Source organism: Catharus ustulatus, chromosome W (assembly GCF_009819885.2).
Source record: "Catharus ustulatus isolate bCatUst1 chromosome W, bCatUst1.pri.v2, whole genome shotgun sequence".
NCBI lineage: Eukaryota > Metazoa > Chordata > Aves > Passeriformes > Turdidae > Catharus > Catharus ustulatus.
Window position 1 is genome coordinate 11,101,763 of NC_046261.2, and position 13,041 is coordinate 11,114,803.

General features: G+C 45.6%; 1 protein-coding gene across 3 annotated transcripts in view; it reads right to left on the bottom strand.

The window, feature by feature from the left end:
- Window positions 1-12,775, bottom strand: part of LOC117005018 (ras GTPase-activating protein 1-like) — a 175,036-nt gene extending 162,261 nt beyond the window's left edge. For all 3 annotated transcript variants that reach the window (XM_033076234.1, XM_033076233.1, XM_033076235.1), the window contains exon 1: window positions 12,082-12,775. In XM_033076234.1, coding sequence (XP_032932125.1) covers window positions 12,082-12,542 — 461 coding nt within the window. In that variant the 5' untranslated portion in view covers window positions 12,543-12,775. The remainder of the gene's footprint in view (window positions 1-12,081) is intronic.
- Between the last annotated feature and the right edge of the window lie 266 nt (window positions 12,776-13,041).

Consider the following 13,041-nt stretch of genomic DNA (forward strand, 5'->3'; position numbering starts at 1 on the left):
GTAAATTAGGGTATAAAAGATAAGTCCTGCCCCGGAGGGCAAGAGAACAGCCTTGAATGAGTTGCAGAGTGGACCGCTGTAAGGTAGACAGAAAATTCCTTAGATAAGAAAGAATAAACAACCTTGGAAACCTCAGAACATCAGCTCTCAAGTCTTCTTTTGTGCCCTGCTGCGCCCTGACTGCAAAATAAGAACTCTCAGACCACCCTTTGCTGTGCAGGTGAGTGATCTCTGACCATAAAAGAGGTCGCCGCCTGTCACATCTAACAGCAGAATTAGTGTTCTTCCACCAGAAAAATAGAAAAAAAAGGAAAAAAAAGGTGAAGAAATATAGCATGACAGTATGCTTCTCAATAAGGTATGCTAGTAGGTGAAGTGCATAAGTCCCATACTGAAGTTGTGGCAGAAAATATACAACAAAATAAAAATTTGATAAACTACAGGTTGAGTCTCTATTTACTATTTAGATAAAAAAAACCTTTCATGTTAATTAGAAATTCTGACCAAAAAAAACCAGAACAACAAAAAGCACCCAACAAAACCCCAGAAAATTCCTGTTTTAACTTATTTCCAGCATCAGATATTGTTACACTATTGTTTTTCCAAAGTTGAAGCTTCCATTTTGTCTTGGGTTACAGTACAGGATGTGATCAAAAGTATCTATTCTATCACCATCTGATGAGACCAGGTGGGGCAGTGATCCTTATCTCCATGGGAGATATTCTGCTAATGGGCCATCCACTGAAACCAGGTGGGGCACTGGTCTTTATCTTTTCAAAACCCATCCTTCCTCCAAGGAGTTAGCTTCTGCTAATGGACCATTGAGTCCCACTGTATGACTGATAAGATGACTTCATCTCATTAAGAGATGTTCCAGCCAGCAGGGGGAGCCAAGCCTTTCTTACCAAGAAAAAACCTAAGATTTTGGGACACTAAGGTAGCCCTTTTTCCATCTGGACTCCAGAGGAAAACCGGACTTCTCCACATCATCACTGGAACTTTGGTAGAAAACTGCACCCTTCTATAGGACCACTGCTTCAACTGAACCACATCTGTCACTGCAAGGGACTGTAGCCACCATTTAATGGGACTGCTGCCAACACCGTGACTGACAGGGTGTCAGGTTGTATTCTGACTTTGTCAGTGTGTGAGGTTTGTTCTTTGTAGTATTGTATTTCTATTTTAATGTTCTTAGTAAAGAACTGTTATTCCTAATTCCCATATCTTTGCCTGAGAGCCCCATAATTTCAAAATTATAATAATTTGGAGGGAGGGGGTTTACATTCTCCATTCTCAAGAGAGGCTCCTGCCTTTCTTAGCAGACACCTGTCCTCCAAACTAGGACAGATTTATATCACAGAATCACAGAAGCATTAGGTTGGAAGAGACCTTTAAGATCATTGAGTTCAACTCATGCCCCAACACCCCAACTAAACCATGGCACAAAGTGCTATACTCAGTCTTTTTTTAAACACATCCAGGGATGGTGACTCCACTACCTCCCCAGGCAGACAATTCTAGTACTTTATCACTCTTTCCATAAAAAACTTTTTCCTAATATCCAACCTAAATTTCCCTTGGTGCAGCTTAAGACTGTGCCTTCTCATTCTGTCAGTTGCTGCTGAAGTTGTAGAGAGTGATAAGGTCACCCCTGAGTCTCCTTTTCTCCAGGCTAAACAACCACAACTCCCTCAGCCGTTCCTTAATAGCGCTTGTGTTCAAAGCCCCTCACCAGCCTTGTTGCTCTCTTCGGGACGCACTCAAGCGTCTCAACGTCCTTCCTAAACTGAGGGGCCCAGAACTGGACACAGTACTCAAACTGCAGCCTCACCAGTGCCAAGTATAGGGGAAAAATGACCTCCCTGCTCCTGCTGGTCACATTATTCCTGACACAGGCCGGGATGCCACTGGCCTTCTTGGCCACCAGGGCACACTGCTGGCTCATGTTCAGTTGGGTGTCGACCAGTACCCCCAAGTCCCTTTCTGCCGGCTCATGTTCAGTTGGGTGTCGACCAGTACCCCCAAGTCCCTTTCTGCCTGAGCACTGTCCAGCCGCACTGTCCCCAGCCTGTAATGTTGCAGGGGGTTATTGTGGCCAAAATGCAGGACTCAGCACATGGACTTATTAAACTTTATCTTATTGGACTCTGCCCATCCATCCAACTGTTCCAGGTCTCTCTGCCCAGCCCTCCTACCTTCCACCAGATCGACACATGCTCCCAGCTTAGTGTCATCTGCAAATTTACTAATGAAAGGCTCAATACCCTCATCTATGTCATCAATAAAAATATTGAACAGAACTGGCCCCAGCACAGATCCCTGAGGAACACAACCGGTGACTGGCTGCCAGCTGGATGCAGTAGCATTCACCACCACTCTCTGGACCCGGCCATCCAGCCAGTTCTTAATCCAGCAAAGAGTACTCCTGTCCAAGTCGTGGGCTGCCATCTTTTCCAGGAGTATGCTGTGGGAGACAGTGTCAAAGGCCTTGCTGAAGTCCAAGTAGACAACATCCACAGCCTTTCCTGCATCTACCAGGTGGGTCACCTGGTCATAAAAGGAGACAAGGTTGGTCAAACATGACCTACCCCTCCTAAACCCATGATGGTTGGGTCTGATACCCCGGCCATCCTGTAAGTGCTGCATGATGACACTCAATATAAACTGTTCCATTACCTTACCAGGTACTGAGGTCAGGTTAACTGGCCTATAATTACCAGGATCCTCCTTCCCACCCTTTTTGTTAATGGGTGTCACATTGGCCAGCTTCCAGTCATCTGGAACCTCACCAGTGTCCCAGGACTGCTGATAAATGATGGAAAGTGGCTTCGCAAGCTCATCTGCCAGCTCCTTCATCACCCTGGGATGGATCCCATCTGGTCCCATAGATTTATGAACATCTAAGAGGCTCAGCAGTTCTCTGACTGCCTCCTCCTGGATAACTGGGGAACCATTCTGCTCCCTTACACCATTTACTAACCCAGGAGGACAGTTGTCCTGAGGAAAAGCCATCTTCCCACTAAAGACTGAGGTAAAGAAGGCATTAAGCACTTCTGCCTTCTCTTCATCTGCAGTTACTAAGTTCCCTCCTGCATCCAGTAGAGAACAAAGGTTGGTCTTACCCCTCCTTTTGCCATTAATATATTTGTAAAAGCATTTTTTATTATCCTTCACAAAAGTTGCCAAATTAAGTTCGAAATGAGCTTTGGCCTCCCTAATAGATTTCCTACATGCCCATATATGTACAGTAATTTCACGAATACAAGTCACACGGACTATAAGCCGCATCTCTGGGTGTTGGCAAACATTTCGTTCTTTGTCCATAAATAAGCCGCACCTGAGTATAAGCCGCTCTGTCGTTTGCAGCGAGGACCCGCGTGCAACAAAGTTGCCAAATAGTAACAGAACCGCGGCATGGTGGGGGGTTTACTGGCTCAGCTAAGGCCATGCAGGCTCGGCCCGCTCGGGGTTGCTGACGGGGCCAGGTGGCCCAGCTCGGTGGGGCCGCTCGGGGCTGGTCGCCGCCTCTGGGTTCGCTCGCCCCAGCCCGGCGCTGCCCCGCAGCGGCAGGCAGGCACGGAGCACACACCCCACTCCCGCCGCGGTGGCGGAGCCTGCCTGCTCCTGCCGCGGCAGTGGCGGGCAGGCATGGAGCACACACCCCGCTCCCGCCGCGGTGGCGGAGAGCGGGGGCGAAGCCTGCCTGCTCCTGCCGCGGCAGGCAGAGGCAGGAGCCCCCCGCATACCCCATGGGCCGCGGGGATGGCAGCATGGAGCTCCCGCCTCCTCCCCGAACCGTGGAGATGTCAGCACAGAGTCCCCTGCCTCTCCCCCGCCTGAAGTAGGGAACTCCCCTGCCTCCCTCCCTCCCCACGCGCTGCCGGCGCTGAGCTGGCCCCACCCGCCTCGCAACACAGTAACCAATTTGTAACAATAGCGAAATCCTGGGTTTTACTGGCAGGTGCTCGGCTCGGCACCCTGGTTGGCACTTCTGGGGTTGTAAATGTCAGAAAATTATTCACATTTTAGCCGCTCCTGAGTATAAGCCGCATTTCCGGTGTGGGAGCAAAATCTTAGTCAAAATGGTGCGGTTTGTATTCATGAAATTACTGTACTTAGGTTTGGTTTACTTACTGTTTCACTTCCAACAGAAGGTTAAAATACAATTTCTTTCTGCTGCTCCTAACCATTGTTTTAAAATAGTATTTCTGACATCATCTATTCAGACTGAAATATAACCAGATTTATATACAATTCTATTCTGTAAGTACACAAATAAAATCTGGACAAATCAGCAAACTACCCAAAATAAGGTGTTTATAGTCCCTCTGCAATTCAAAAAAAAGGCATTAGTAAGAAACACTTGTTAACTGATGAAAAAGGTTACCTGCTAACTAGATTAATTGTGAAACAGAAATTTCATATACTAAAATCAAGTTACATCACAGTTGCAGACAGAATTAGACTCACATCCAGAAAGGGAGTTTAACCACCCCCATATCTGCTGGAAGAACAACACATCAGGACATAAGCAATCAAGGAGATTCCTGGAGAGGCTCATTGGAAATCTGAAGGCCAAAGGCAACCATGGCTACAGTGACCATGAAATGGCAGAATTCAGGGGGGCAAAAAGCAAGATCACAATACTGAATTTCAGAAGAGCAGTATTGGCCTCTTCAGCGATCTGCTTGGAAGAGTCCCATGGGATAATACCTTGGAAAGAAGGGGAGCCCAAGAAAGCTGGTTAATATTCAAGGATTACCTCAACCAAAGGCAACAAGAAGGGCTTCTATAAGTACACAAGTGACAAAAGGAAGACTAGGGAAAACATGACCCACTGCTGAATGGGACAGGGGCCCTGGTGACACAGGACATGGAAAAAGGCTGAGGTACTGAATGCCTTCTTCACCTCAGTCTTTACTGTCAAGACCAGCTATCAGGGACTGAAATGATTCATGCCTTAAACACTGTTATAAAATAATTTTGCCCATTACAGTAAAACCGTATAAAGAAGCTGCTGAAGCCCACCCCTCCCTAAAGATGTCTGACTAGAACTTCGGACTGAAATTCAAACTGCTGAGATTAAAGGGAAACCCATTCTTCAGTCATCTCAGGCCTAGGGAGAAGTAAACAAGGAAAAGAATGAGAGTCAAACTCAGCAGCCATGCTAAGAATCATCTCTGGCTTGTTTTTGGGTGAGGGAGGCCATAGCCCACAGATCCATTTGCTGGGAGCAGGTTTGCACAGATTTTTCCCCCCAACTGAGGTGGGAGGAGGAAATTTTGGTGTGTTGTAACCTCTGCTCAGGAGCAGTGAACCCATCCTCCCTTATGCAAACTGACTATGGAACCCTCAACCCTGGAAAGGTTACATCCATGGGACATTCACGTGAGAAAACTGAGGGGGTGTCTTAATCCATCAAAGACCCCCCCAGAGTCATTCCTGAGGCCTTGCACCACAGAACTGCACCTAATGCAACAAATCCAGAGTCTGTTGTAAGAGATAATGGTAAACCACCCCCTCCCCCCAGGGAGGTGTCTGGGTTTTCCTACCTAGTCTGCACATATATTAACACATCGGGTTCTATGCTTTTGGGGGAACCTTCACCACCAAGAAGATCAGCTGAAGAGGATCAATGGAACATTGTTGGGATCCACAGATGGTGATATTTTCTTTATTCTGTCTCTGTCACTTTCTGTTTCCCTACCTATTTTCTACTTATTTCTCTTCTTTTGTCTCTTTCTTTCTCTCTCTCTTATATTTACTATTAAATAAATCCCATACTATTGATTATGACATATGGTCTTGTTTGCACCTTAATTCAGGCAGAGGCATTTCTAATAATTTTAATAACTGGATCATAACACCGGCCTTCAGAAATCCAGAGTCCCAGAGACCAGAAGAAAGGTTGGAGCAAGAAGTACTCTTGGTGGAAGATCAGGTCAGGGAATACTTCAGCAAACTGGACATATGTAAGATCACAGGCCCTGATGAGATAGACCCATGAGCACCATGGAAGCTGGCTGATATCATTGTGAGGTCACTCTAAGTAATATTTTAATGGTCGTGGCAATTGGAAGAAGTGCCCAAATAGTGGAAGAAAGTAAATGTCACCTGAATCTTAAAGAAAGGAGACCCAGGGAACTAGAGGCCAATCAGCCTCATCATGATCCCTGGGGAAGGTGATGGAGCACCTGATCCTGAAAACCACTTCCACACAGGTGAAGGACAAGAAAAGTTACAAGGAGTAGTCAGCATGGCTTCACAAAGGGGAAGTCTTGCTTGACGAACCTGATAACCTTCTATGATGAAATGCCAGGCTTGGCAGATGACGGGAGAGCAGTGGATATTGTCTACCTGGACTTCAGGAAAACTTTTGACATTATCTCTCTGTTGGAAGTTAGGATTCTTCCTTTCTGTTTTCTTTCTCTTAGGGAATTTTCTCCCATTTTCTTGCTAAGAAACAATAATCGGTACTTAAGAGAAAAAAAAGAAGTAACCACGGAGAAGGGGGAGGAGTGCAGCCGGCTTTACTGTGGTAGCTGAGGGGTTTCTCAGAGAAGGGCAGATACCATGAGATTTGCGCTGTGGGAAGAGGTTGGGTGCAGCTCCTAGCCCTCTCTTGCTTCCTCGGCTTTCAGAGAGGAAACAAGCTGCTGTCGCTGTGAGAAGAATTCACCACCACTGCGAGGTTCCATCTCCTGCTGCCTTTCTTCTACCGTGAGTGGAGCGGCCGTTGCACTGAGACTTTATTAACACCCTACCGCACCAAACAAAGGACCCTTCATAATCTGCTCTGGTACCTCAGGGTAAGCCCCGGGATCCCGAGCCCTTTCCCCCTCCCAGGGAGCCTCTCCCTGCCGTGTTCGGGAGCCGGGCTGCCACCGCCCAGCCCCCGCCATCTCTTTGCCACTGTTCCGGGTTTTTGCTACGCTGTAGCCCGCACCCTCTGCCTGCTGGGACGTCCCGTGGTTCCAGCTACAGCTGCGGAGTTTCTCATACATCTCGTCTACCACTCCAGGATTTTTTTTTTTTGTCCCTGCCGTTCCAGCTTGCCGCTTCCGAGGTCCCTGCTACAGCTCCATTTGCTATCCAGAGGGGCACCGGGATCGGCTGCCCCTGGGGGTTTGTAAAGGAAGCCCCTTTTGCAAGCCTTCTACCGGCTGTGCCCACCATTGTCCACGTGCAGAGAGATGACCGAACTCGCGCCACAGCGCCCCCTGCAGCCGCGGGGGAATTGCCGCACCTGCCCTGACAAGCTGGGGAGCCACCAGCGCCCCTGCCGGCTGTGACCGTAACTACACCAAAGAGGAAGGCGCCTGACAGCTGAGAGAAGGCTGTTACTGGGTTTCTGGATTTGTTTGTTGTTGCTGCCATTGTTTGTTTGTCTGGTTATACATACATATATATATATACACACACTAGTAAAAAAACTGTTATTCCTTTTTCCATATCTTTGCCTGAGAGCCCAGTAATTTCAAAGTTATAATAATTCTGAGGGAAGAGGGTCATATTCTCCATTCCAAGGGAGGTTCCTGCCTTCCTTGGGAGACACTTGTCTTTCAGACCGAGACACTCTCATATGATCCTCATAGAGAAGCTTTTGATATATGGGTAGGATAAGCAAACAGTGAGGTGGACCAAAAACTGGCTGAACATCAAGGCCAAGAGAGTGGTGGTCAGCAGCATGTCTAGTTGGAGGCCAGTATGTACCCCAGGGGTCAATACTGGGTCTAGCCCTGTTTAACATCTTCATTAATGATCTGGACAACGAGGCAGAGCATATCCATAGCAAGTTTGCAGAACCAGCTGATACACCAAGGGGTCATGCTGCCATCCAGAGGAACCTTGACAGGCTGGAGAAATGGTCTGACAGGAATCTCATGCAGTTCAATGACAGGAAGTGCAAAATCCTGCACCTGAGGAAGAATAAGCCCAGGCACTAGTACACATACTGGGGGCTTACCAGTTGGGAAGTAGTCTTGCAGAAAAGGACCTGGGGAGTCCTGGTGAACACCAAGTTGAATATGAGCCAGCAATGTACCCTTGCTGCAAAGAAGGCAAATGGTATCCTGGGCTGCCTTAGGAGGAATGTTGGCAGCAGGTGTTGCCAGCAGGTTGGGGGAGGTGATTCTTCCCCTTTACTCAGCACTGGTGAGGCCACATCTGGAGATCCATGTCCAGTTTTGGGCTCCCCAGTACAGGAGAGATGCAGACATACTGATGTGAGTCCAGGAAAGGGCCATGAAGAGACTGAAGCATCTCTCCTATGAGGAAAGGCTGTCTAGCCAAGAGATCAGAGGAGATCTCATCAACATATACAAATTCCTGAAGGGAGACTGCAAAGATGAGAGAGTGTCTATTGTCAATCATGCCCAGTGACAGGACAAGATGCAATGGGCTATATCTGAAGCACAGGAGGTTCTGTTTGAAGATGAGGAAACACTTTTTTTTACTGTGAAGGTGACTGAGCACTGGATGCAGGTTGCTTAGAGAAGTTGTAGAGTCCAAACATGCCAATAGTATTTCACCTCAGTTTTCAATGCAATACAAATTTATTCTTTGGTATGGAGTATAGCCTTCAAAAATTATTGTAAAGCTATGCACTTTCAGAAAAACATTTTATTAGCTACTGAAATAAACAAATGTTGCAGAACTCTGGACTTGCTACCTCTGACAAATTCAGCTGAAGAAACTAACTTCACACTACATTGAGACAAAGTATTTTTTCCTTTTACTCAAACCATATTAATTAAATACTTCTCTACCCAGCTCTCTCTTTTTTTTTCCTCACTAATGTTGTCTCAACAGATACCAAGAGTGACTGTAACAATACATCTATCATGGAAAGGATTTTTGTAATCAAAGGATTTAAAAGGATTTTCATTTCAACTTGATAATCACCACTTAAAGAAACATCATATGAAAATATTAATTGTGTCGGAATATACTGGAACTGCTTCTGCCATCTTAATGCAACACTAATATATATCTTGTCAACTTTAAGATTTTTATTCAAATACATAAACAAACTATTTCATATATGACCAGTTTACTACTAAATTAAGTATCATTCATTCTTTAACTTTCTAGGCATTTCCATAACACCATTTCAGACTGCCATCAACCTCAAGCAGTAAGATTTGAAGATAGGATAGACAGTGCAGAGAAAAACACCAAACACACAAAGGGAATTATCCACTCTATTACCTAGCATCCTGTTCCTCCCACCTACCATTAAGCTACAGCATAAACATACTACTTATGTACTCAAATGCCAAAGTATACACTGAACAATCATTAAGTCAGTCTCATTCAGGACTGTGGTGCATTGCCTTGTACAGTATTTGCATACCCTCTGCACACTAAGGACAGAACTGAAACAGAGGTAGGATGTGTGATGATTGGTTAACACATCCATATAGTGCTTCCACAATTCAGCAATTAAAGAGGTCAGTCCAATCAGGGAATTCTGAATTCCCTGAGTGCATCAGCTGGTCTGCGTCATTCATCCAAAGAAGCCACGCCCTGCTTCTTGCAACCTTGCTCAATAACCATGGTTATGTAAGCCTTTGCACTCAGGGATATTAAGTTTAGCCCAGTACTGGTAAATGATTGGATTTGCTGTTGTTTTGACCTGGATAATTACACTGGTGAATTACTGAATGTGTTGTAAAAACACAGATAATTGTACTACTGATCTCTATTTAGCAATAGCTTGTTTATCCCTAAAGCTGTTAGGTCTAGCATCTCTTACTGTATCCTGAACCCATAGCTTGGCAGTGCCTCCTTAGGCCATTACAATGATCAAAGATAAATATCAATCAATCATACTTTGGACTTTGAGTATTTTAATTAGCAGAATGTGTTACATATTGGCAAGCTTCTCCCACTGCTACAAAATTAATCATCTAAAAATGTATTCCCATTTTCCTGAGGTACTTGGAAAAGAGGAAGTATATTAGGTGCCTGCTTATAATATTAAAGTGACATCCTTGTTCAATTCTATAAAAACAGATGGTATGACTACAAAGAAAGTATGCTTCCAAAAGAAAACATTGGGACTGAAAGAATAAAACTTATCAACATGCAGCTAATTTAAATTACTTAACCAACAATGGTAAAAAAATGACTTTGTATTAAAATAGATGTATGAAAGAAAAAAGAAAGTCTGATTATTTTTAATTAGCCAACAACTTAAAAGTAAGTCACAAAAATTATAAGTTACAAAGAAAAAACAGGTAAGTAGATGGAGGTATAAGTCTCTGAATCAGTTTTTCAAAATCTATTTTGCTGCCTGTTTTTCTATTGAAGGACCTGCAAGAACAAATACTCAACTACACAGTTATGCTGGTCCTGCAAAGACTTCAATATCGCTTTTGTCTTAACAAGCTAAGTAGCCTCATGGACCAAGAGAGAAAATCAGGGCCTTCACAGTTACGCTTTTTGTCAGAAATTTTGTATCCTCTTTTATCAAAGTTAACCTTCATGCTATCATGCGAATTACAATACTCTGACAGCAAAATCCACTTATAATTCTGAAAGTAGTAATGATTACTTAGTATCAAATACATGATCATTCACCAAAAATTACCTCTCTTTCTAAAAAATATTTGAAAGAGAGCACAACCTTACTTTCTGAGATACATAATAACCAGTTCTAACAAAGAGCAGTCTGATCTTTCAGAGAGAAGAGGATACTGTCTCTCTCTGACATAATAGACAATATTGAAGAAGTAACCACCTTTATGCACCTCTATTTCCCTCCTCAGTCTTTATCTTAAACTGCCTGATTATACTGCTAGCTCTTTATGGAAGTATAAAACTTTAAGACTATTCAAACAGTCTTCACAAAACAAGGTCTTATTCTTTATTACCTTTCAGAAAAAGTCAAGAAATCAAAAGAGGAAAGGATTAGTAGAAAGCCTGCCATGATTAGAGATTATTTTTAAAACCCAAACATTTAATATTACAGAAATGAACTCTCCAACACCAGTTATGAAAGACGCTAAAAATGAACCCAAGTTCAGATGGGTTTTCAGATTAATTTTGACCTATACCTTGAACGTATCTACCATCCTGTACCTTGAAACCATATTATTCTCTATACTTACTATAACTTCAGAAATAACATATTCCTATATGCCAACATAAGCAATTTAAGCCTTTGTTCCATTTTGGGGAGAATAAGGTACCTACTTGAGGGCTGTTCCAATACAAGCTGTCGTGGTTTAACCTGGCAGGTAGCTAAACACCACACAGCCACTTGCTCACTCCTCCCCCCACTAATAAACTAAAATATACAGAACAAGTGATGCACAATGCAGTTGCTCACCACCTGCCGACCAGTTCCTGAGCAGCAGCCCCCAGACAACTTTCCCTCTAGCTTTATATGCTGAGCATAATGCCATATGCTATGGAATACCCCTTTGGCCAGTTTGGGTCACCTGCCCTGGCTATGTTCCCTCCCAGCCTACTCGCTGGTGGGGTGATGTGAAAAGCTGAAGTCCTTGACTTAGTGTAAACACTGCTTAGAAAAAACTAAAAACATCTATGTGTTATCAACCTTATTATAATCCTAAATCCAAAATACAGCATTATACCAGCTACTGGGAAGAAAATTAACTGTATCCCAGGACACAAGCCTTGCAACCTTTTTATGTAAATCTGCAGACTTCCTGGAATTAGTTCATTGTTAAATCCAAAGGTTGTTTAGTGCACTCGCTAGTTACGTGAACTCTATATAACATTATCTGATTTTTTTTTTTATGTCGCAAAGTATAAATGGAGAACTGCTCTGCCTCTAGAGCAAGACTCTAACTAGCACTGTAGGAATCTCGATCAAGCTGATGGAAGTATAATAAAAATATTAACGAAGACTTACAGTTAATTTTTTCAATTGCTTCCTCTTTCCAAACATAACCTAATGAAAAACTTCTACGACACTTCCACAGGAGTTTGAGAAAGTGTGTGGGCCTAACGCCGCGCTGCCCACTGCGGCGCCCCTCTTCCCCCTTCCCCGCGGGGGAAACGTCCAGGGGTGGCGGACACCCGATGGGGTCCAGAAACGCTGCTACTCACTGATTTGTGGGGGGAGCGTTGAGCGGGATGGCAACCTCTTCCTCTTCATACTCGGGCCCATCCAACGAGTCGCCTTCATCCACAATCCCCATCCCCCCCGCCAAGGAAGGTGGCTGTGGCGGCGGCGGCAGCGGGGGAAAGGCAACAGTGCTAGGTTTGGGTGGGAGCAGCACCCCTCCGGACACCTCTGGCCTTTGTCCAGTTGCTGACAGTGCGTCTCTGGACGCCAGAGACGCAGGCCCGGAGCTTAACGCCAGGAGCTCCAGCGCCGAGCACAACGCCGGACCACCAGCGCCCAGGCTGTCACCGCCAGACCCCACCAGAAAGGGGCCCTGCGACCCCAGCTCCTTGCCCCGGCATAACGTGGGGTAGTGCTCCGACTCAGCTCCGCTAACGGCTCCCACCGTCCCGGCAGCGGTAACCGAGCCGCCCTCCTCAGCCCCGGCCTCGGCCGCCATCATGTTGAGCCTCACTCCTTCCTACCTCCACCTCCCCCGCCGAACGCAGCACTCCAGGGAGGTGGCGACGACTTCCTCCTCCCCGCGCCTCCGCCTGCAGGGAGTGGAGCTAGTACTAGAAGATTTCTCTAGCAGAGAGGCTCTGAACAATAACTGTCTGAGTGCCTAGGTTAATTCCACAAGACCCCAACGCTGCTGCTTTACTCCCCTACAGCCGCGAGGGGAGCAACTCTTGCGGAGATCCAACTCTACGCTCTCACTCCACCCCTCCCCCAAAAGCCAGCGAGGGCGCGCGACTGTATGGGCGGGGCAAAGAAGAAAAGGGGGAGGAAGCTAGTTAGCTAGCGACAAAGAAAAGGGCAAATCGGTGAGCTACACTTGCGCATTTAGTATCTCAATCTCATTCTCATGTAGGGGATAGGCAGCAGAGCGCGGAGTGTAAGGTAGCTGATAAAGAAGATGGGGGGATTCCCTGCTCCCTTTTGAGGAGTGTAAGGGATAC